At 39.9% G+C, this 23,864-nt stretch overlaps 1 protein-coding gene across 1 annotated transcript in view; it reads left to right on the top strand.

Annotated features, from left to right (window-relative positions):
* The window catches only part of Atp9b (ATPase phospholipid transporting 9B), a 144,751-nt gene that overhangs the window by 80,081 nt on the left and 40,806 nt on the right, over positions 1–23,864 (top strand). The window contains exons 12-13 of the mRNA XM_090352949.1: positions 7,800–7,960; positions 15,528–15,670. Of these exons, the coding sequence (XP_090209075.1) occupies positions 7,800–7,960; positions 15,528–15,670 (304 nt within the window). The remainder of the gene's footprint in view (positions 1–7,799; positions 7,961–15,527; positions 15,671–23,864) is intronic.

Genomic DNA, 23,864 nt, shown 5'->3' with positions numbered 1-23,864 from the left:
TGCCACATTCAGAGGGAAATGAAGAGACAAACACACCTTCCAAAATAAAAATGTGCCTAATAGTGTAATTTCTTCAGGTTGGGTTGTTAATACACTAAATATTTTAAATGACTTTAAAGAAAGCTGTGGTCTTTTCTTTCTTACCATGTCTGTGAAGACGCCTAGTAAGAACTTTTCTTTTATAATATCAAGCGTGTTTTATAGAGTTACTATTATGTGTGTATATGTTTATAATATCAAGACTGTTTAGAGTTACTATTGTGTGTATATACATACACATATACATTTGTATATATACATATATACACATATGTTTGTATATACACATGTGCACACATATAGATATAGATATATAGTGTTTCTAAGGGGGGAGAAGAATTCCCAAGAATCTGGACCCTCTGTGTATGTGTGTATGAGGCAGAATTATCAATCAAAACCTGGGTGCAGGAGGAGCCAGATGTGGAGACCATGCCATGTGCAGGGCCTGCGCTTTCCTAGGTGACCCAGAATGTGTGCTATTCTGTTTTCAGACAGAAAAGATGGAAGAGTAGAGTGATACTATTTGTAAAATGTCTGTTGAGATAGATATAATATTGCCCAAAATAAACTGCTTATTAAACTAAAATTTAAACCTAATGCTGGTTCTCAAGTGATATTTTTTTCTGGTATTGGTGAATGACATAGGCTTTTGAAGTAGTTATTTTAAGTTAGACAGTGGTTTTGGTAAACAGCATTTAAAACTAACAGCTTTATTCAGGGCATTTAAATTATTCACAAAGCTTTGGTTACAATTTTATAAATCTTGTTTTAAATCTGAATCTTCAGAAAGTCTTAGTACAGTGTTATTGTACTTTTCCTACAGCATCTTAAATTCTTTTATATGATGATAAATTTTTATTCATGGATCTCGCCACCTAAATCCAAGATGTTAAAGTCTTTGTAAATATTGTCCACAATTCTGCATGACAAAAGAGATATCATGGCAGCTCTCTGGCTCAAACAAATAAATCCCTTTTAATTTAAGATACCGAATTGTCTGAATTAGATAGATGGAGCTGTGTTCTGTTTGAGAGCAGAATTCAGGAAGACAATGTGTCGGCCTGGAGCGCTCTCTGCCGGTGAGACTTGCCCATGCCACACACCGGCTCCTGGTTTTTTCCTCTGCTTCTAGAGTGTGGCCATGGCTGTGAAATCTACGAGAGGCAATCAAAGCACACTATTGGAACAAGAATCGTTCTTTGGTTTAGCCTCCTTTTACCTTTATTTCAAGTAAACTATGTAGAGTGTTATAATCTGGGATCATGGATAATTAATGATTATGGGCATATTTTAACAGTGATAGATTTTATTAGCACATATTATATGCAAGAAGATTTTATTATATTACCATACCTGAATATAATGTGTTTTTTTCATATTCACCCCTTCTATTGTTTGTATAAAGTAGAAATCAAATTTCCAGGTAGTATGTGGTCTATTTTTACATTTTCCCTTCATTTATTTTTAAGTATAGTTTTGATGTGTCACACATGAGAATATTTGAGATGAATTACAGTTATTAAATTTCAAGTTATTAATACTCTAAGCCACTTGGTTGCCATCTACCTGGCAGGTGTCAATTAGTAATTATATTGTAGTGGAGGTGGTGATATCAGTAAAGTCTCTCAGCAGTTGGCAGCACCTGGTTGTCCAACATGAGCATACAAAGTTAGCACAAGTCTTGGAAAAGCACGTGTGCATGCGTGTGACTCATGCACCACTGACATGTCCGGCGTCCTGGCAGGTAGGTATGTCTCGGGGAAGGGCAGTGCCTTTGAGCCGGCGGGGAGTGTGCCTGCAGACTTCTGCAGACTTCCACCTGACCTGCTGTCCACCCGCCAGGGCTGAGCCCTGCGAGGTGCTCTCGGAGGCCCCGCCTGTCTGATGTGTTTCCCTTTTGGTGTGGGGAGGGGTTTTCCTCCTTTGTTTCACAGCCTGTCCTTTGGGTTTATATAAAAACGTGAGTCCACGCACTGGTGGCTCACACCTGTCATCCTAGCTACTCAGATCTGAGGGTCAGGATCCTGGATCAAAGCCAGCCCAGGCAGGAAAGTCACACTCTATGTCTTCTTTTTAAACACAGAGGGCCAGGAGTTTGGCCGAGTGGTGGAGTGCTCGCCTAGCCTGAGTGAACGCCTGGGTTCACCCCCTCGATTCCACATGTATGGAAAAGCGGAAAGTAGTGGTTCAAGTGGTAGAGTCTTGAGGAAAACCCAAGGACAGTGCTCAGGCCCTGAGTTCAGGCACGGAGTTCAAGTCTCAGGTCTGGCAAAAGGTCGGGGAAGGGGAATGAGAAACGATGAACCCCATTTTCTTTATAAATGTGCCAAGAAAATTCACTTTATGTAGTAACTATATAGTAAGCCAGAAAGGAACATCCATAAATTGTCAGGGAAGAAAAATTAGGCAAAATTTATTGGACAGTAAAGAATGTAGATTATGAAGTATTCTTTTACAGTGTGCTTTAAAGTATGTATTGTTTAAAAATAAATTTTGGTTTTTAAATTTTAGTTACTGCATTGTACCATTAAGCCTAATCACACTAGTACAAACTTAGGGAGCTTGTCAAGCACCGAGCGTTGAGCAGATAGACTCTCCTTTACTGTGGTTTGGTGGCAAACAGTCATGGACACCTCTTCACTTCATAACTAGCGGATTTGCCCTGGGCAGTTAAGACTTAGTCGGTCATATCCAAAGTGACTAAGTGAGTAAACCAAAAAAGGAAAAAGACGATGTGGTATTATCACTTCTTTTAACTTAATGCTTATTTAAACTCTATAATGTGAAGTTATTCATGTAAGCTTTAGAAGTTCTGTTTCACTAAGAAGTACAAGGCCTATCTGTTCGTGTTTTAAACTTTTAACAAGGATTTATCTTAGTGAAAAAGGTTTTTAAAATACTAAAATAAATGGAGAAAGTGAAAAGGGCCTTTCCTACTCCTTATCAAATATATATAAATGAGAAATATGATTTTTTTCTTAGAATTGTTCTAAAAGTGAAAACACAGAGCTGGTGGCTTTCAAAGATATTGAAAAGAAATATATACGTTTTTTTGTAAGAATTTCATATTATCCCAATGTCAGTGTTGCCTTTGCAATCCTAATTTTGAATGAAGAACTTAAAGGTTGGCCCATGAACGGTTCATCTGGGAAAAGATAAATAAACATTAACAATTACAAGTTCTTTCCTGTGCAGTCTGTTATGTGAAACCTGCACTTGTGTTTGTGTAGAAGAATCTTGAATGGTTTGATTTGATTAATGGCTTCTTTTTCAAATTGTGTTGTATTCACAGGGGAAAAAATAGGAAAATTTAAAATATTTAGTTTTCTGAAAGCATGTGAATTAGCTCTTTATAATTTTGTATTTTTATCATTTTGTTATTCTAAAATTCTTCCATGTAAGAGTAAATACAGAGAGACCTAAAAGATGGTTAAGAGTATTTTGATATTTATATCCTTTTAATCCAAGAATGATATAACCAGTAGTGGTACTTAACCACTGTATTTTATGGGCTAAAGATTTTATAACATTAGACTTTTGTTTCAGTTAGGTAAGTACATTGATTTCTTAGGAACTTAGTAGTATGTATGGAGTTTTAAGTTTGGGATGGATTAGAGTGGTACTGTGTTACAGAGATAAGGTCCCATTCTCATTTGTCCATCTGTTCATTAAAAAAGAAGAAGAAGAAGAAGAACCACCACTACCACTACCACCATCCTGACTGATCTTTTCTTGATTAAGCAGGAGAACACCGTATTTACCCTTTATTGTTGGTATAAACCATTATTTTACTGAGAACCATTAGCTATTTAAAACTTGGTACATAAATTAAAGAGGAGCTAAATGGATTTGTGATCGTTGCCATTAGTAGCATTTTAGATTATACAGGCAATTATTGTGTTCATTATCCTAGAACAGCCCCTTTACAAAGCCATTGTGGTTGTCTTAGACATTATGCACAAATTTTCCCTTGGAGATTAAAATTTCCAGTAGCGTATTTAATTTTGTTATCACAGTTGTTTCAAATAAAACAAATATTATGACAAGTAGAAGAAAATTTGCTTTACTAATATAGGAAATTACAATAAATGTTGAAAATTACTTCCTAGTGTATTTAATTTATCTTTTCTTATGCAATCATAATTACTTCAAGTGATTAATAATATATTTTTATCTCTGAAATCATAGCAAATGGTTTTTGGTCTGTTTAGGTCTTTAAGGAATTGTTAAAAGAATGAAGAGATTCACATCAAAACTAACCACTTTTAAAAATCTCCTTTCTAAGTTAACTAGTTTTTATGTCAGCTTTTAAGGTTCAGATTGTCTTTTAGTTGAAATGTCTTAAGGATATTACAGAGAAATTGACTGTAAAAAGATTATTAACTAGAAATGATCAAAAGAATAAAAGACTGGCAAATGTTGAAATACATAACTTATCCCCCCTGTGCTTTGTCAGAGTTGTTGTGTTAGGTAACTGCCACCCTTCTGTTGTGGGGGAGCAGTCGCCCTGCAGAACAGGTCCCCTGGAAGTACACCAGGGCAGCCATTGCTCAGGTAAAGGGGTGACCACAGTCATCCTTTACTTGGCTCCAAAATTGTGATATTCACTGGTCCACAGTTGATTGCATCCATCGTGGTCAATTAGAAAGGTATTAATGCCCTGAGTTATTTGAATATCCATGTGCAGTGGGCTGCTTTGAATGTTTCCACTCTTGTATGTGGCTTTTTTTTTTTCCAAAGAAAACTTCGTATTCATTTCCGAGTGGATTTGTCCCAGGGTTGGGTCTTTCATTGCTATGATGCAGAGTAAAAATGTGAGGTGTGGTTATGCATTTTGCAAGACAGTAATTCTTTATTTTATTACAAAAAAAGACCAACTCTGGAAGGCCGGATTAACTCATTCCTTTCACTTTTTAATGGGATTTGGATGAATAGAGTAAAATATGCACTGTGCATTCATTGATAGCATCTTTAGGTCGAGGTAATTGAGTCTTTTTTCCCTGACTGAATGAATAATGACTTCATCTGATCCTCAGTGAGGCCTGAAACTTAGGCTGCTTTTGTCACAGCAGAGAGATCTGGGCTCTGAAACATGCTCTACTTCCCTGGCTTAATTTTTCTTCATTTTAATCCAAAACCTATTTTTCACAATAGTTCAAGCATAAAGTATGTAGTAGTGAAGTGGCGGAAATTGTACGATATTTGTCCTCGTGCTGCTTTTTAGGTGGAGCTGATAAATCAGCAGCTGTGGTCTGAGCGGTCTTATTCTCGGGGAGGGGGCGCAGTCTCTGCACGGAGAGGCATTTTCAGAACTGGTTGAATGTAGTTTCTTTCAGACTATTGGCTCTCTAGGGTTACAAGACCGGGAGGTAGATAAGGATGAGGGAAGGAGTCCTTGTGATGGGGCTGGGGCCTGGAGATGTTCCTTTGAGGTGGCCACCACATAATTGACTGGGGTCCAAGGCAATTGGTCTAGTGCTGGGGATTAGAAAGCAACTTGCACTTTGGGAGAGAGGGGAGAGAACATGTCATCTTGAAGGCGTTTCAGTTAGAAATGAGCTATTGTAAGCTCTGCTTTGTGCCTGGGCGGAATAGTTACTGCGGCTGTGCCCTGCTTAATGGCACACTAGAGACAAGGAGGTATTCTGTATAAAACTGATGCTTAGTTTTGTTGGAAGTCTTCAGAGTCTTGAGTGGTAAGGAGTGGGCACAAAGTGGACAAGGGGGACCACACTGTGGATGAGCTGGGCTCTGCTGTCCATGGCAGCTGGATAGGGCCAGGCAGGAGGTGCTGGGGAGCAGAACCCTGGCTCCCACTCCTGCAGGCCCAGCAGTGTGCTTGTGGACCCCACACTACACAGACATGAGTCAACAGGGATCACTGTTTGTATGGTGTGTGAAAGTGTTGCTGTTGTGTTAAGTAGTGTTGTTATCCACTTCTTGAAGAGATGTGAAACAGCGAAGAAAATTTTCATTGTGGACTTACATTACTTTTCCTTCTACACTGCCTTTCTTGCAGGCAAAAAAGTTGATAATAACTCATTGTCATAGCCTTACAATTGAACACAAAATATAGTAGGCATATAATATTGCTTTAATTTTGTTACAGTTGCACTTAAACTCTGGGAGAAATTTTGTTTTCTAACTATAGGTTGTCATGGTTTCTTGAGAATTCACAGTCAGTAGTAATCTAAACGAATATAAAAGATGATTATGAATTGTAGAAAAGGCAGCTTTCTATTGTTCAAAGTTAGTTTTCAAAAGGCACTGACAGTACTGAGGTATTCTGAGGTGTTCTGATAACTTTATGAGTTATAGTTTGTGGTACCTCAATTTTTGTCAGGTTTCAGATTCATGTTTTGGATTATTATTGTTGTTGCTACTAAATATTTTGTCTGTATTAGGGTTTGAACTTGGCACTCACTGCCAGCCCTGGGTGTGTGTGTGTGTGTGTGTGTGTGTGTGTGTGTGTGTGTGTGTGTGTGTGTGTGTGTGTGTGTGTGTGTGTGTGTGTGTGTGTGTGTGTGTGTGTGTGTTCTAGTTACTTCTGATAAGCTGAACCAGATGAAGATAAACTGAGATGTAGGGAGATGCCTCTCCTGACAGGACTCGTCTGAGCACACCTTGTTCCCAGCCATGCTATGCCAGTGGCTGTGGCCCTCAGCCTAGTACTGCACATTGTGTGTTCCACCCTGTCCCCCAGCCACTCCTGTTCAGGAGTAGTGCATTTGACAGACCTGGACAGCCAGGCTGAAGCTAGTCAACAGAGAACTGTGATCCCAGTGCATAGACCATGGCCGCACAGCCACACACTGCTGAGCGTGGTGCCATTCCACCTGCACAGGCCTTCCCGGAAGAAAGGAACTGCTGCGATCCCTCTGGCATAGTGAGGAGATGGAGGCCCAGGGGGCCAGAGGGATTGCTGCCAGGAGGCAGGGTCCACACTGGAGGGAGCTGCCGTCTCTACACGTCCCGGCCCCACTCATTGCACACATGGCACTGTGGTCTTGCAGGAGAAAACAGCAGGCAGGATCATCCACAGAGACTGCTGGCGCACAAATTGGAGTTAGGTGCTCTAGAAGAGCCTATTCTCATAAAGCAAGGGCTGTTTGGGGAGCAAAAAGTGAGCTGCTCCTTACTGATGTGATTTCAGCTACAGGGTGAATGTGAATGTAATGTGTTGTTCTAGGAAGAACCTGATGAATGGGAGAGGTGTGAAGTCAGGCATGTCTTTAGCAAATTGACCACCCTCTGTGGCCTCTTTCTTAGTCCTGGAGAGAGTCTTGTAGAAGAGACTAGCACACACCCTGTCCTGGGCTCCAGAACCCTCCGAGGGAATTCGACTTTAAGTGTGGTGTGCAGAGATACTCGAGTAACAGCAGGGACGTTGATCTGGCATGGCACCTGCCGAGGGAGACGGGCCACACCCCGGCTGTAGGCCTGCTACTCTTAATCTTGGGGATCCAGGTGGCAGTCATGAAGCTGCCTCAGCGGACGTCGTGAGTGACGTGTTCTGGCCTCATCTTCTTTCTCCAGAAGACTCTCCCTGAGAATGTCCTAGGGGTTGTGACCCATTTTCAGATACTCCGCCTACGTCTCTAAGAAGTTTCTCACTTTTCTATGTCATTATTATAAAAGCCAGTCAAATCCTTAGGTTTCCTCATGCCAGCATGCTCATGTGTAATACTGTTTGTAATATTCGAGGCAGATGGCCAGCTTGGACATACAATGTTATATTTTTATTTTGTTTTCTTTTTTAGGTTGGTTTGTTGGATCTTGAGCTCAATCAGCTGACGAAGGCACTGTTTCTGGCTTTAGTTGTTCTTTCTGTTGTTATGGTAACCTTACAGGGATTTGCAGGCCCCTGGTATCGCAATCTCTTCCGGTTCCTCCTCCTCTTTTCCTACATCATCCCTATAAGGTAGGTTTAAGAATTAGAATAAGAAAAATATATGGATTCGTAGTGTATGATTTTGTTGAACCTTTTCTTTCCTAGTTCTGTAAGAAATGTTCAGAATGAAGATAAAGGGAAGGAGTCAGGAACACTGAATGTGAGGACCACTTCTGTGGATTATATTCAACTTATTAGAGTAACTTAGAGAAATCAGGGAGGGTAAAGGTGCATTAGCAATATCATCTTCAACAAGTGGGAGATATTTCTTGCTATAACATAAATTGAATTGAGAAAATAATGTTTTGTTGTTGGTCTTTCTAGTGATTTAGGATCTGTGCATGTGTTATTAAAGTTACAGTACTTAACATGAACACTATTTAAAGACTAGGTGTGATGCTAGGGTTCCACCCAGGAGGACGAATCCAGGGGGTCTAGAGTTCAAAGACAGCCTATATTATAAGGGGAGCAAAACCAACAGCCCTGCATAAAGAGGAAGATCGGAAACATCCTTCAAGTTACATAAAATACTGAATAAGGCGGTCTTTAAATATGAACCACTTTTCAAAATGATTCCCTCTATAACGAAGTTAGAACATAGTTATTGTATGTCTGTTAATAACTGACTTACAATGTAAACATTTAAAAATACATATATATATATATATATATATATATATACATTTTTTTTTTCTGTTTGTCATGGGGCTTGAACTCTGGGCCTGAGAGCTGTCCCTGAGCTCTTCAACTCAAGGCTGGAACTCTACCATTTGAGCCACAGAGCCACTTCTGATTTTCTAGTGGTTAATTGGAGATAAAGAGTCTCTTAAGTCTTTAGTGTGCCTGGGCTGGCTCTGAACCACGATCCTCAGATCTCAGCCTCTTGAGTAATGATGATTACAGGTATGAGGCACCAGAGCCTAGCCATTTTTATATGTTTACAGAAATGGTACTTTTAAATGAAATTCTTTAACATATGATGGACATGTTTCACGAGAATGATTAAAACCTCTTGACTTATTTGAAATACTAGTTACAGTGTTGCCTTGGCCCTTGTGCATGGGGGTCATTGTTGTTTCTGAGTCACTGACCCTGGGACTGCTGTTCACTTGACTAGATGCTAGGCACCCGCACGTCGTCCCTTCTTGTCACTTAAGAGGTCACCTCAATACCTCCTCCACCAAGCAGCAATGGCAGTCTTGCAGTTGTCTGTGAGCCATGCAAGTGTCACTGTTCTCTGTTGGTCACTTCTTCCCTCCATTGAGCTCCGTTAGGGTGGGGTCTCTTTGGCCCATTGGCGTCAAGCATGAGTGCCAGAGTCAGATGGCATGGTATGCAGGAGAAACTCTGGGGCCTGCCTGCACATCTGTGAGTACCACAGGTGCTCCGTGAAGACCTACGAAAGGTCCCCAGAAGCCTCTCAGCATCCAGAGTACCGGGGTTGCAGCAGTGTACTTGGTGTCTCACTTTTTAATTACATTTTTTCTGTTATCTTGAATCTTCTATTTCTATTCTGATGGTTTTCCTAGAAATTTTACCTGTGCTTTTATTAAGTTTAAAGTTATCAGTGTCTTTACTTTTTTTCTGAGCAATTTAAGAACCTTAAAATATTTTAACTCCCATCTTTTTTTTATTTCCCATTCTGCTTAGGCACTGCTCAGCCTTGTACATTTATTTTCTCTCCTGTTTATTCTTGAGGCTTGTCGCAGCCTGTGGACCCTAGACTTCTCCCCACAGTCCACACAGCAGAGTACTTGTCGTGTGTTATCCTGCATATCCCAGACAAGAAGAAAGGGCTTTGAGTAACACAGATATCATTTACAGAAGAATCATCTTACTGATTATTGTTTGAAATAAGATTTGAAATATATTATTCATGATCAGTCTTAACTACTTTTTATTTGTACGTAAAACATAAACAATGCCGGTAGCATGTGGTGAGTGGTCAGGAAGCAGTCAGCAGCTGTTGCTGTGGGCACTGCTAGGGTAAGGAAAACGCACACACAGATCCAGTGAAGTATTTATGCCTTGTTTAAGCCCTGCTATTCAGAGAACACAGGGCACTGAGCTGGAGAAAAGCTTTGGGAGCTTAGGAGAAAGGGCTTTTGTGCATTGGTAACAGTTTAGCTGTGAGCTGGATAATGAAGGCCAGCAGAGGAGATGTGGGGAACATGTTCTGGGCAGAGGAAAAGAGCCACGGTCATGCCAGCTGACACACTGCACGTCCTGCTGTGCACTCCTCCTTCTCTGACCCTTCTTGTGTCTGCCTGTGCAGTGTGCCTGCCCTCACCTCTGGAGAGTGCCATTTCCCTACCTTTTCTTTTCCTTTTTTTTTTTTGGGGGGGGGGTAGGCGGGTGGGAGACAAATCACGATTACTTCTTCCTTTTATTATCTTCATTTTAGTTTTTTCTTTGCAGTTATGTGCTCTGTTATAATATTTCCCAGATGGCTTTCTAAAACCTTATTCCTTCTGATTTCTACAAAGCTTCCATTATTGTTGTTTTTAACCATAGTTCATTTACTTTCTTCAGTCATCTCTTTCTGTAGTAAAATAATATATAATAAGAGACCTTTTTTTCCCTTTATCTAGTTAATAGAAAAAATTAGTTGTGAAAATAAGTTCATGGCACTGTTTTTACTAAATCCAATTTCTGGGGCCAGGAGTTTAGCCTAGTGGTAGAGTGCTTGCCTAGCATGCATGAAGACCTGGATTTGATTCCTTGGTACCACATACATAGAAAATAAGTCATAATCTAGGTAAATTGTATACAATCTTTTAGATGTTTATAGGCTTATTTGTACAAATGAATACATATTATATGCATAATTTATGCCTTTTCAGTCTTTGTATCCTTTTTAAATACATGCTTACAAAATGAGGAAGATAAAGGGCTATGTACAAATCAGTCTTACTCTAGTTTTTTCAGTGAAAAATTCATATTTAGCACACCTAGTCAAGTGCACAGATACTAGACAGACTTACCTAGCACCTCTACTAGCTTCAACGTGTCTCTTGTTCTTTCAGTGTAATACTTTACTTTTTTTTTTTTCACTGAGAATGCAGTTATACAGATTTAGCACAAAGGATGAGAACTGGAAAATGAGAAGAGTATTGGATGCTGATTTAGTGAATTGAGGTTTACATTGCATCAAAGCAGGTGTGTTTTCCTTCTTGCAAGTCGACATTAAATAAGGATAACAGTACATTTCAGCATTTGCTAAGTATGCTTTTGAACTTTTGAAACGTGTTCTTTCCTGCCCAGACGAGCTGCAAACTGCAGTCCTCAGCTCTCAGCTTTCTGAAGTAGCTAGGATTACAGTCCCTAGCAAAAAGAATTATTTTATTGAATATTTGGATTTATGGATTTGGTACTGTATTAATTATTAGTGTAATCATGTCATAGTAAACAATGACAGTGATAGGTTTGAACTCAGGGCCAAATGCTTTGATGCTCTACTCTTTGAACCATCCCCACAAGTCCTCAAGTCTCACATTTAGGTCTTTTACTCATTTTGGATTGATTTTTGCACAGGGCAAGAGAGAATGCACCAGTTTCCTTTACCTGCATATGAACGTCTCATTTTCCACTGTTTGTTCTTGACAAGAATCAGATAACTATAGTTACATGATTTTCTTTCTGGGTCTTGCATTCTAACCCATTAGTCTAGGTGCCTTATTTTGTTCAGCCAGCATCCTAGGGCCTACATGGCGTCGTATTGTGTATATTGTTCAGGCTGTTTTTGGTACTATGGCTTCGTAATATAATTTGAAGTCAAGTATTGGGATATACATCCAGCACTGTTCTTTTTGTTCATGATTATTTTGGTTATTGAGGTTTTTTTTGTGCTTCCATGTGTATTTTAGTATTTTTTAAAAAAATTTCTGTGAATTGTGATAGGGATTATAATGGCTCTGTAGATCATTATCAGTAATACAGCCTTTGTACAACATTAATTCTGCCAGTCTGTGAAAGGTGGGCAATCTGTTCATCTTCTAATGTCTTCTTTAATTCCTTCCGTGTTTTCTACTTTTATGCTACAGAGGTCTTTCACTTTCTTGGTTTGGTGTCTTTCTAGGTGTTTTATTCTTTTTGAACTGTTTTGAGTGGGATTATTTCCCTGATGTCTATCTCTGCATGTTCCCCATCGGCATTTAGGTTATTGAGTCTTGTACATTGCACTTGTATGTGCTGAAAGTGTTCATCAAATATGAAGCTTCCTGATAGAGTACTTAGGGTATGGAATTCTTTCTGCTGCAAACAGGAGTAGTTTGACTTCCTATTGGTACTCCTTTTATTTCTTCCTATTGCCTTATTGCTTTGCCTAAGAATGTAAGCACCAAACTGAATTAGATTAGAAAGAATGATGAGAAGAATTAATGTAGTTTGTTTTTTCGACCTGCAAGGCAAGGAAGTGGGCCTGTTTGTTGGTCTCCACTAATTCTGCATTTTGTTGAAGGCATTTTGTTCCACGGAAGGTCAGCTGTCCACCAGTCAGCAGGATGTGTTAGCTCTGGAGATGAGAGTGTCGTCCTCTCCCTATCATGCAGGTGCAGTTCACCTAGGAAAATGGCCTGGTCAGTCCACTACCATTGTGTATGTCAGCACAGAACAAAATACCTGAGAAGACCTCACAGAAAATGGCATCTGCCACCTGGCTATATAATTTGCAGCAGACTGGAGCTTGAATATAGCCAGCACCCTGGGGCCTACGTAGGGTCCTATTGTGCGCTTCAAATTTATTTGGCTCACGCTACTTCCTCAGACCTTTTTGTAACTACTGGATTAGACTATTTGGTCAGGAAACTATCATTAAGACAGTCATATATTCTAAAATTTAGCTCATGTCTTACCACAGCAAAAACTAGATTCTTAATGTTCTCACTGATAATAATGTCCTTGAGCATACTGCTGACCTAAGGTGATTCATTTTTCTATTCCCTAGCAATAAAGGTCATAAATAGTTCATTCAGTCATCAGAAATAACTTCTACTTGCCTGGAACAGGTGGGTTGGCACTGCTAGTAAGCAGTAGATATACGTAAAGGGCCCTCGTGGGTATTACCCCACTAACCTATTTCACAAACCTTTAAAGGTGACACTTGATGTATGTTTTGTGGAATCATAGATGATGACTCCGTTGATATTTTCCAGTTGAGTAGAGGTCTAGGTTTTGGAGAATTTGAAAACCAGGGCATTGCACCAGTGGCTCACACCTGTAATCCTAGCTGAGACTTGACTCAAAGCCAGCCCAGGCAGGAAAGATCATGAGACTCATTAGCTTAGTTTTGCAATGAGCATCTTAGAGACTTTTACCATTAAGAGGCAGACTACTTCATTAATACTTGATCGGAATATACTATATGACTCCTAGGACATGTGACACTGTTACACCCTGTGTAGGAATATCATCTTAGTTAAGGAAGCCATGGTACTTAATGGTTTTACTGTTAAGCTTATATTTTGTGGGGAATAGTTCTATTTATTTTTATCCCCCTAATAATGCTTTTTCTCCTACTAGTAGCTGTAGTTTTATATGTTCCTAAAGTGTTCCAGTAACAATTATTTTTAAAATCTTATTCCTTAAAATCATATGTTCCTATAACTAACAACAGAAATTGTTTTATTAAGTCATAAATTACTAATACTTGGGTAGAATGGGGACCTTGAAGATATTTATTTAATTGCTACTAACATCCAAGGCCTCTTGCTTTTACTCGGCTTTTGAACTTGACTTTTGCACAGGTTGACAGGGCTCTAGTTTCAGTCCTATATGTGGACATCTAGTTTTCTCAGCACCATTTGTAAAGGAGGAGAGTATGTTTTCTCCACTGTAGGTTTTTGCCATCTTTATCAAGAATCAGGTAACTGTGGTTTTATTTCTGTTCTTGCATTTTACTTCACTGGTCTACATGATCTGTTTTTGTTCCATACCAGGGTGAGTTTTATTAGTATGACCTTGTAATATAATACATAATGAGGTATTGGGACCTCCAACATTGTTCTTTTTCTTTAGGACTGCTTTGTCTATTCAGGGTTCTTTGTGCTTCCAGGTGTATTTTACAGTTTTTTGTTTTGGGGGTTTTTTTTGTTTGTTTTGTTTTGTTTTTTTCTCAGTGAAAAATGTCATTGGAATTGGCCTGGTGCTCTACCCCTTGAGCTATACCTTCACCTCCATCTTTTTGCTAGTTAATTGTAAATAAGAGTCTGCACAGGCTGGCTTCACACTGCAGTGTTTATATTTCAGCTTCCTAAGTAGCTAGCATTACAGGTATAAGTCACTGTCTTCAGGGCTTTAGTTCATATAGCTTTTAAGATATAAATTTTGTAGACAGATAAACCACAAGTTATAGATATTTTAGCATATATATTCCACTGATTCTGATTCCTAAAGATTTTTTTTAATTGTTTTGTTTGTTTGCCAGTACTGGGGCTTGAACTCAGGGTCTGAGCACAGTCCTTGGGCTTTCCTCTACCACTTGAGCCACAGCACCACTTCCAGCTTTTCTGTGCATATGGTACTGAGGAATTGAACACAGGGCCTCATGCATGGGAAGCAAGCACTCTACCTCTAGGCCTTGCTACCAATCTCTAAAGATTGTTTTTTTATATGTGTACTTACTAATAGGCTAAACCATATTAGACGGTCCCAAATATTTGATTATCAGCAGATTCTCTCCATGGTCTCGGTATCTTCAGCTTTTTTTTTTTTCTTATATAGCATTGAACTAGAGAGAATGGAACATTTTTTAAGTTTATGTATAGGAAAGAGGTGTATCATGCTCACTTGATACAATTTGGGTGTGGGGTGCCATGTCGCTAGAGACTCCTGGAAGTCTTCTGTTTCATTCCATATTTAAGATGGGATTATTGCAGAGTTGTGTGAGGTAGAACCATCTGTCATGTGTTTTAAGTTATCATACATCTTAAAAGATGAAATTAAGGATAGTGAAAAAGCATAGACATGGCTCTGCACTGATCCTGTCATATCCCACTTGTTCCTGGGTATAGACATTCCACTCACACTAGACATTTAGAATAGATAAACCTTAAGACACATTTTGTGTATTTGTCATAACCCATACTGCATTTCCTTAAATATTTTTGTTCTCCTCTCCTTTGAGTTCACAGTCCTTTGGGCCTGAAGGGGGAACTTAACAGCCTGTTACTTCCTCTGGTAATGCTAACACATGCAGAGAGGAGTTACTCACTTTCCTGTCACCTTAAAATATTGGATGTAAAACCATTTGTGAACTTAAATATCCACAAATTTAAGTATCTTAAAAGTCTGAAATTGCCAGGTGCTGGTGGCTCATGAGTATAATCCTAGCTATTCAAGAGGCTGAGATCTGAGAATCCCAGTTTGAATCCATCCTGGGCAGGTAAGAGAAAACTGGATGTGGAGCTGTGGCTCACAAAAAGCTTAGTGACAGTACCTAAGCCCTGAGTTTGAGCTCCACAACTACCACCAACACCACAACAAAAAAGGTCTGAAATCAAACTTACTAATTTGCATGAAATTGAAGAAGACATATAAAATATGTTTTTATATTACATGGGTTAGAAGCACTAACAATAGCCATGCTTTTCCTTGACAGTCTGCGTGTAAACTTGGATATGGGCAAGGCAGCATATGGATGGATGATTATGAAAGATGAGAATATTCCTGGTACTGTTGTTCGGACTAGCACAATACCGGAGGAACTGGGACGTCTGGTATACTTACTGACAGACAAAACAGGTAGTGTTTGTTTGTTTACCAGATAATACTGAATCAAAAATATTCTGGTTACCCTTGGACACATATATATGTGGGTGTCACAATAGATTGTTGAGTTCACATTTACAGTTTTCTAAACTCTGTCTCTGAAAACTACTTGCTTATACAACTGCATCTGGAAATGGCAACACCACTTTCTCAAGCCAGGTCTGGTCAAAAAAAATAAAAAAAAAGTTAACGTGAGTAATTTAAGTGATAACGTGAAAAATGTAGATTTATCAAAAGGCCATGTCTTTACTGGAAGTTGAGCAGCATTGGGGAAAAATGAATGAAGCATCTTGAGTACAGTACTGAATTCTAAGCTTCCAAATCAATTTTTTCTCAATAACAGTCTTCTTACAACCACATACTTATGGTTACCAAAGGTCTATTGTATAGAAAAATCTAATGTGTTTCTACCTACAAAATAGGACAGAAGTACAACAACAGCGTACACTAGCATAAAAAGCTAAAACGTAAGGACCAGGAACGTGGCCTAGTGGTAGAGTATTTACCTAGCATGCACGAAAACCTGGGTTCAATTCTTCGGTACCACATACCCAGAAAAAGCAGGGAGCAGTGCTGTGGCTCAAATGGTAGAAAGCTAGCCTTGAGAAAGCTCAAGGACAATGCCAGTCTCTGAGTTCAAGCCCCAGAACTGGCCAAAAAAAAAAAAAAGGGTAAAACTTATCAACAGTGTAATTGCATTGCACTGTGGTTAGAGACCAGGCTTTCTAAGACATCAGGGAAGTGCTTAATGTATGTCATTGCATGAATTGGTCAGCAGTAGTTTTTCACCTGTATTAGATGTGGGATTTGCCAGTTCCTGCTTTTTAGCTCTCTTCCTCTGGCTTCATGGTTCAGATGAGAAAACTGTCACTCTGTTCCTTTTGGGAATATACCACTTTGTCTGTCTGTCTGTCTGTCTGTCTGTCTGTCTATCTGTCTTCAAGAGCTCCTCTTTTGCTACCTTTTCAAAGTTCAGTTGTGATGTGTCTGTGTTTGGCTCTTCTGAGTAAAAGCTCAGGAGCCTATTTTGTATTAGTTTGGTTGTTGGGCTATAAATTTTGGCCTTTTTTAAAATCAGATTTGGAGGCTTTGAACTGTCGTTTCTCTGAGCACATTTGTCCTTTGGCCACCATCCTTCCTGCTTCTCAGATGCCTGTGCTAGGAGTTTTGTATCTTTATTGCCAGACCCTGACATTCTGCTTATTGCTGACTTCTCTTCTAGTGGATCAGCCTGGGACCTAGTATTGGGTCTATTCTGAGTCTGCTATCTCCATTTTATCAGTAAGCTTGTGCATTAAGGTGTTAGGCTCTGTTCGTCTATCATTTTCATTTGGTTTCATTTTGTAACCTCTATTGATTTCCTGACATTTTGTATATTTTCATTTGTTTGGAAAGAATTTGTAGATTTTTAATTGCAATGTTCTTTGGTGGTTCCTTACAAATCTTTTTTTTTTTTTTTTTTTTTTTGCCAGTCCTGGGCTTGAGCTCAGGGCCTGAGCATTGTCCTTGGACTTTCTCAAGGCTAGAGCTCTACCACTTGAGCTTCAGCACCACTTCCAGCTTTTTTCTATGTATGTGGTACCGAGGAATTGAACCCGGGTCTTCATGCATGCTAGGCAAGCACTTTAACCACTAGGCCAAACTCCCGGCCCCTCCTTACAAATCTTTGATAATTCCAACCTCAGCTCACTGTTGACATCGGTGATGCCCTGCTATTACCACCAGTGGTCTGAGATCCTCCTGGTACGTCAAAGGAGAGACCACTGTGGTATGGGCTGGAGCTTGGGAGCCCAGCTCCCAGCTTTGCTCCTTCTGAAGGCATGGCCCGTGCGCCATCTGGGCCCCAAGCACAGATTCTGTCATCAGGTGCTGGCTGCCACCCCCGGATCCTCTTATAGGATGGAACAATGCACCCAGCCTTTCGACTGTGGTGCTTACCTGTTCTTTTATCCTCATTTCAAACAAGTGTATGCTGAGAGCTGAAGAAACCCCGAGTAGCTGTCAGTTCTTTCTCTTTCTGTGTCTCTGTCTAATGTCATTTATAAGTAAACATTGAATGACAGTATTCATCCTCACAATGTTTAATTATTTTGCATTTTAAACAATAGGATTCTCTTTAAGTACAGTTTCCTCGTTTGTTTGTTGTGATATTTGAGTTTCATCAGGGCAGAGTAAGTAGTCTTTTGCCCAGGATCATGCGACTATTTATAAGGCAGAATGTGCTTCTTAAACCAAGTAGTTGGGCAGAACGTCAGTACTCTCGGGAAGTGAAGTTTGAGTAGAGTTAGACAAAACTGTACAGTAGATTCTGATAAGAACCGATGTATGTCTTTGCTTTTCTAAAGACAAACTGTGTGGGATTTCTAAATTGTTTGGACTGGAATGTTATTTAGAACCTTTTTCAGTAATCACGTGGTGAAACGTGTGTCAACCCATGCACATTTAGATATTCTGACTATGGCCTTTCTCTGAGAGCTCTGGATTTACCACTTAGTCACAGAGCCAGGCCCTGCTACTCCTCCCAGAGAAAGTGTCTGCATCCAGCCTCTCCAGGATCCGACGGGTCCACAGAGGTAGTAGCATCACCATGGCTTCTCATGAAACCCACACACTGAGCAAAGCCTAGGTTGATGGAAACTAAACTACTCAATGCTAAGCAGCATTGCCTCATTTTGTTCTATGAAAACATACTTGTTTCACATTGGCTGACTTTTCACATCAGGTAGACATGGAATTAAGTCCCCTTGAATTACTTATGACCTCAGTAAGATCCCTTAATACTTCTCAGCAATACAAAATGTTCTCTGCCATTTGAAATCTGAGATAGTTTGTTCCACAGCTGTAGATAATGGGACATGAGACGAACATGGAAATAGAAATCTGAGATGATCACACAGTCTTGCCTTGTCCCTTTTGTGTTCAGCTGAGACAATACCCACTGTAGACGGCTGCATAATGCATTCTAAAACCACAAATGATTACTTCTTTCTACCTAATATAATAATTCTGTTCTTTATGTGCCTTTGAGTATGTGCCTCAGAAGCCAGTCAGGTGTTAGTCATCACCTGGCATCCTCAGTCTAGGCATAGGTTCTAGGTGAGGATGTCGGCGGTCAGCACGAAGAATTCTCATTCTGAGGACCAGAAGTGAAACCAGGAACACAGGCAGTTTTCACACGTTTAAGTGGTTCCAAGGAAATGGCACTGTGGTTCAAGTGGTAGAGCGCTAGCCTTGAGTTGAAGAGCTCAGGGACAGTGCCTAGGCTCAGAGTTCAAGCCCCACAACTGAAATAATAACAATATAATAATAATAATAATAATAATAATATAGTAACAACAACAACAACAACAGGTGGCCTGAGTCCTCGTAGAAGTGATCCGGAGTGAACTGTTGTCCAAGGCACCTTACATTACCAGCAGAATAGTAAGGTGGCCCTTCATATGATTGTAAATTGGGTTTGTGCTTCATCAATAAGTTTTTTGACATGAAGCGTCCATCACAGTGGTCCTCTCATTTGCCACAGCCGAATAGAAAATGAAATGTCCCGATAATTGCATTATGGTTTCCTTCTTGTGGACAAGAAAGCTATGTGGTATAATTAGGTTTGATTGGAGTGCATGTTTCCGGTAAGATCTGAAATTAATGATGTTGCTATAGTGACACATCTGTGGCCAGCAGTGCGTGAAACATAAAGTAATTCATTCGACAAGAGTAGACATCTGTTAGCTGCAAGGATGCAGAGCATATTGACACTGACCAGGAATGCTAGACATTACGTGATAAATGAACAAATGATGCTGAAACAGGAGGACGGATAATTTGTACTTAATCTGCTGGGAGAACTTTAATCTTCTCATGGTTGCATTTGACAATGCCATTGTTTAAAGAACAATGCTGCAGAGAACTCATAAATTTTAAAACTTAACTCGAGTGCAGCTTATTAAAGCAATACATTAATTCCTTTGTTAGGGAGTTTTTGTCTTTGTATAGAACAAAGCTATTACTAAAAGCACCCACTAAACCACAGGTTTTTTTAGGACCAACATTTGCTTTAAAGCATTTCTTACCCCAAATGCCTTATTGTTCAGACTTGAATCATATGTGAATTTCACAGGCTAGCAACATCACGAGGGAAGTAATATTTTCCTAGTTTTAAGGGTAGCAAAGTAGGGTATATGTGTTAGGTAGGCTTGCAGATCTCAAAGTAAGATCTAGAAATGTTTGTTAATATTCTCTGTACAACAGGACCTCTAGTTGCTCTTGTATGATTATAATGTCTGGAATATTGTGTTACAACAAAAATGAGCAGTCTTACTGGGACAGTCATTCACTAAAGTGCATACTTAGATGTGAGTGGCATAATTAACATTTTTAGTTATTTGGACTGATTGAAATACTTAGCAGATTGGTAACTGAACAGGTATAGTACTGAGAATTATAATCTTTCAAGCAAGCCTGATATGTTGGGAGTATAATATGTAACTCTATCTTGAAAAATGTCAAGTATTTTAAATGACCAATAGATCCTTTAAAGTTTGGCAAAAAAAAAAAAAAGTCTTATTAGTTAAATAGTTTTGTTTGCACTTATGTGGTAAAGCCGAAGGATGTTTGGTCATTATGTACAACTATTATTCTTCCTCACAGTGTCTTTACCAGAAATGGGGTATTCCGTGCCATGCTATGAACTGTAAGCCACATTGCCTTTGTTTACATTTTGAAATCACCTGCCTGCCCCTTTGTTATGGCCTGGTGGAGTTTTGGAGTAAGGCCAAACACAGCCTAGTAACATCTGTAGAGGCACCTTTTCTACTTCCCAGTGTCTGTCCCTTCTACTGGGCCCCAGCCAGGGGATACATCATTGCCACCCTGAGAGTGATACCTGTAGGACTTTTTCCTTAGACGTCCATTTCCTCTTTGCCTCTTCACCCACTCCTTCTGAAGACCTGATATTTCATAAACACTACAGTTTTGTTTTAGTTAGAAATCACACGTAAACCCTTTGTCACGGGAGGTGCCTCCCATCTTTCTCTTTGATCTGGTGGCTCCTTGGCCACTAGTCCTTAAGTTCTTAGTTCTCATAGATTCTAAATGAGGTGTGTTCATTTCTGTCATATTACAATTACAAATGCTATAGAACCTCATTTACTGGTTGAAATCATGAAATCATTAGAAAATAACCGTCTTTTGTAGTACTGGGGTTTGAACTGAAGGCCTTCCACTGACTTGTTAGGCAACTACTCTACCATGAACCACAGCTCCACATTCTGTGACTGCTTCCTAATCACTAATGCAATTATTAGGTTTATGGCTTCTCTCATTTAGCATAATGTTTTCAAGGTTGATCCAGATGATAACATGTATCAGTGCTTCATAGTTTCGTTTTTATTGTCAAATACCATTCCAGCCGAGCACCAGGGTCTCCCGCCTGTAATCCTAGCTACTCAGGAGACTGAGATAAATAGCAGAGGCAGGAGGATTGGGAGTTTGAATCTAGGCTGGGCTATGTCGTGAGACCCTGTCTCAAATTTAAAAAAAAAAAAAAAAGAAGCTAGTATCATAGTGTTTCTAGATGAGCAGAAACTACAGACACAGAGGAAGATTTCAGCTAGCCATGCCTGCCTTGTGTGGAGCAGCACAGAGATGCCATGCAAGCGCACAGCATGTTCCGTCCTTGTCCTGACACATTATGATGTCCTCCAGTGTGTGTGACTTGTGTGTGCCTTGTGCTACCTTTCATGAGACAAATAGTACATGGAATTCATAGTACACCGTGCCATTGTCTCTTGTTACCTTATCTGTACCCAGGGATAGAAGTTCCAACATCCAGGTCAATTTCATCATTTCCTTCATTTGAATTTTTTCTCCTTGATAATTTCCTTTACAACCTGCTTGTTTATTTAGTGTATTTTTTATTGTAAAGGTAATGTACAAAGGGGTTACAGTTACGTAAGTCAGGTTTTATAGGATTATAAATTTTTGTAATAACGTAGTGTGCTCTACAGTATATGTAGTTTAATGGAGGCAAAATGTTCCTGGGGATTAGAGGCTCTTGTTTTTTCTTCAGATTACTTGAAACTACCTTGCATTAATTAGATGGAGGCCTAGCCTGATCTGTGAGGACGAAGGAGATATTGATGACCTTGACCTTGACAGCATAGGTTAGTGGATGAGAAGCAGGAAAGGAGAGGAAGGGAGGCCCAGGGCCGGGAGTTGGAACTGAGTGGAAGCAGACCCACAATCCTCAGCGCCCAAACATAGTCACAGTGCACTGGCTCTGCCTGTGTGAATCTGTGCTTCACATAAGGATGTGTCACTTCAGGTGAATAATTCATCCCTCACAAGATTTCTTCCAAAAGATCACAGTGAAATGTCACATTCTGTACCCTCGTGCTAGATTTGTTCCTTTTTTTTTTTTTAATTTTATTTATTTTTATTTTTTTCTGATCGGTCATGGGATTTGAGCTCTTCAGCTCAGGGCCACCACCCTGCCCCGTGGCCTGGGTGCTGTCCCTGAGCAATTCAGCTCAACGCTACCGCCCTACCCCTTGAGCCACAGTGCCACTTTCAGTTTTCTGGTGATTAATTGGAGATAACAGTCTCATGGACTTTAGTGCCGAGCTGGCATTCACCTGTGATCCTCAGATCTCAGCCTCCTGAGTAGCTAAGATTATAAGCATGAGCCACTGTGTCCAGCTTGGTTTTTTTTTTATTTTTATTTTTTTTGGCCAGTCCTGGACTTGGACTCAGGGCTTGAGCACTGTCCTTGGACTTTCTCAAGGCTAGCACTCTACCACTTGAGCCTCAGCACCATTTCCAGCTTTTTGCTATGTACGTGGGGTACCAAGGAATCGAACCCGGGTCTTCATGCATTCTAGGCAAGCACTCTACCACTACGCCAAACTCCTGGCCCCAGCTTGCTTTTTGATTGTTTGTTTTTTCCATTCCTGAGCTTGGGCTCAGGGCCTGAGCACTGTCCTTGGGTTTTTCTTAAGGCTAGAGCTCTACCACTTGAGCCACCACTTCCAGCTTTTTTCTGTGTATGTGGTACTGAGGAATCGGACACAGGTCTTCATGCGTGCTAGGCAAGCACTCTACCACTAGGCCCAACTCCTGGCCTAGCTAAATTTGTTCTTTGCTCATGTTACCTCGGTTTTATTTCTATGTAAAGTATGTACTAAAAGCAAATTATGGGAAGTTTTCTTCTGACAACTAGATTATATACTATATGATGCTCCTGGTTGTTCTGCCATAAATTCCTTTTGAATACTTCATCGTTAGGTTACTCAGATTTTGTGCATGGGTATGGCTGCCGTGTCTGTGCACTCCTCTGTACATTGCTGCTGCGGGTCTCTTAAGTTTGGAATGCTTGTGTCAGCTGATAGACGTGATCAGTTGATGGCTGTGCCTCCGTATCTTTTTTCTTTTCTTTTCTTTTTGCCTTGTTGCTTTGCATCACTGTTTTGGTCATAAGTTTTTGTTTTCTTGCCTTCATGGTAAAAACAACATTATTTTACTCAAAGTCCATTTCCTTTCGTTTTATGAATGATTAGAAAATGTAAAAAAGGAATGTGCTTGTGTTTCTAACATACTTGTAGCTCTCAAAAAGTAATGCTGTTGGGCTTGGAGTTTGGCCTAGTGGTAGAGTGCTTGCCTAGCATGCACGAAGACCCAGGTTCAATTCCTCGGTACTACAATACATAGAAAAAAAGCTGGAAATGGTGCTGTGGCTCCACTGGTAGATCTCTAGCCTTGAGAAAAGTCCAAGGACAGTGCTCAGGCCCTGAGCTCAAGACCAGGAGTAGCAAAATAATAATAATAATAATAATAATAATAATAATAATAATAATAATAATAATAATAATGCTGAGAAATCCTGAACATACATTTAGGAGTAATTGGGGCAGGACAAAGCTGCCCTCGGTTTGGCTTTCATTTTTGAACCTAAGTCATTTGCCATTGTATTCAGTTTTGCAGGAAAGAAATCTAAGTGAAGCATACTAACTACCAGAAATTGTGTGCACCAGTGTGCCTGGAGGGTGAAGAGTAAGGTGGATTTTATACCTTTGTTAGTTCTCTCAAACTTGAACCATGGAGTGTAACCAGCAGCAGACCTTGCTGTGGGATGCTGGCTGTGACGCCCAAAGGGCTGCGTGTTTGAAGACTTAGT

Source organism: Megascapheus bottae, chromosome 19, assembly GCF_031878675.1.
Source record: "Megascapheus bottae isolate mThoBot1 chromosome 19, mThoBot2.hap1, whole genome shotgun sequence".
In the NCBI taxonomy this organism is placed as follows: Eukaryota; Metazoa; Chordata; class Mammalia; order Rodentia; family Geomyidae; genus Megascapheus; species Megascapheus bottae.
The sequence above is the reverse complement of the archived record's forward strand: the minus strand, read 5'-3'. Positions and strand labels throughout refer to the sequence as shown.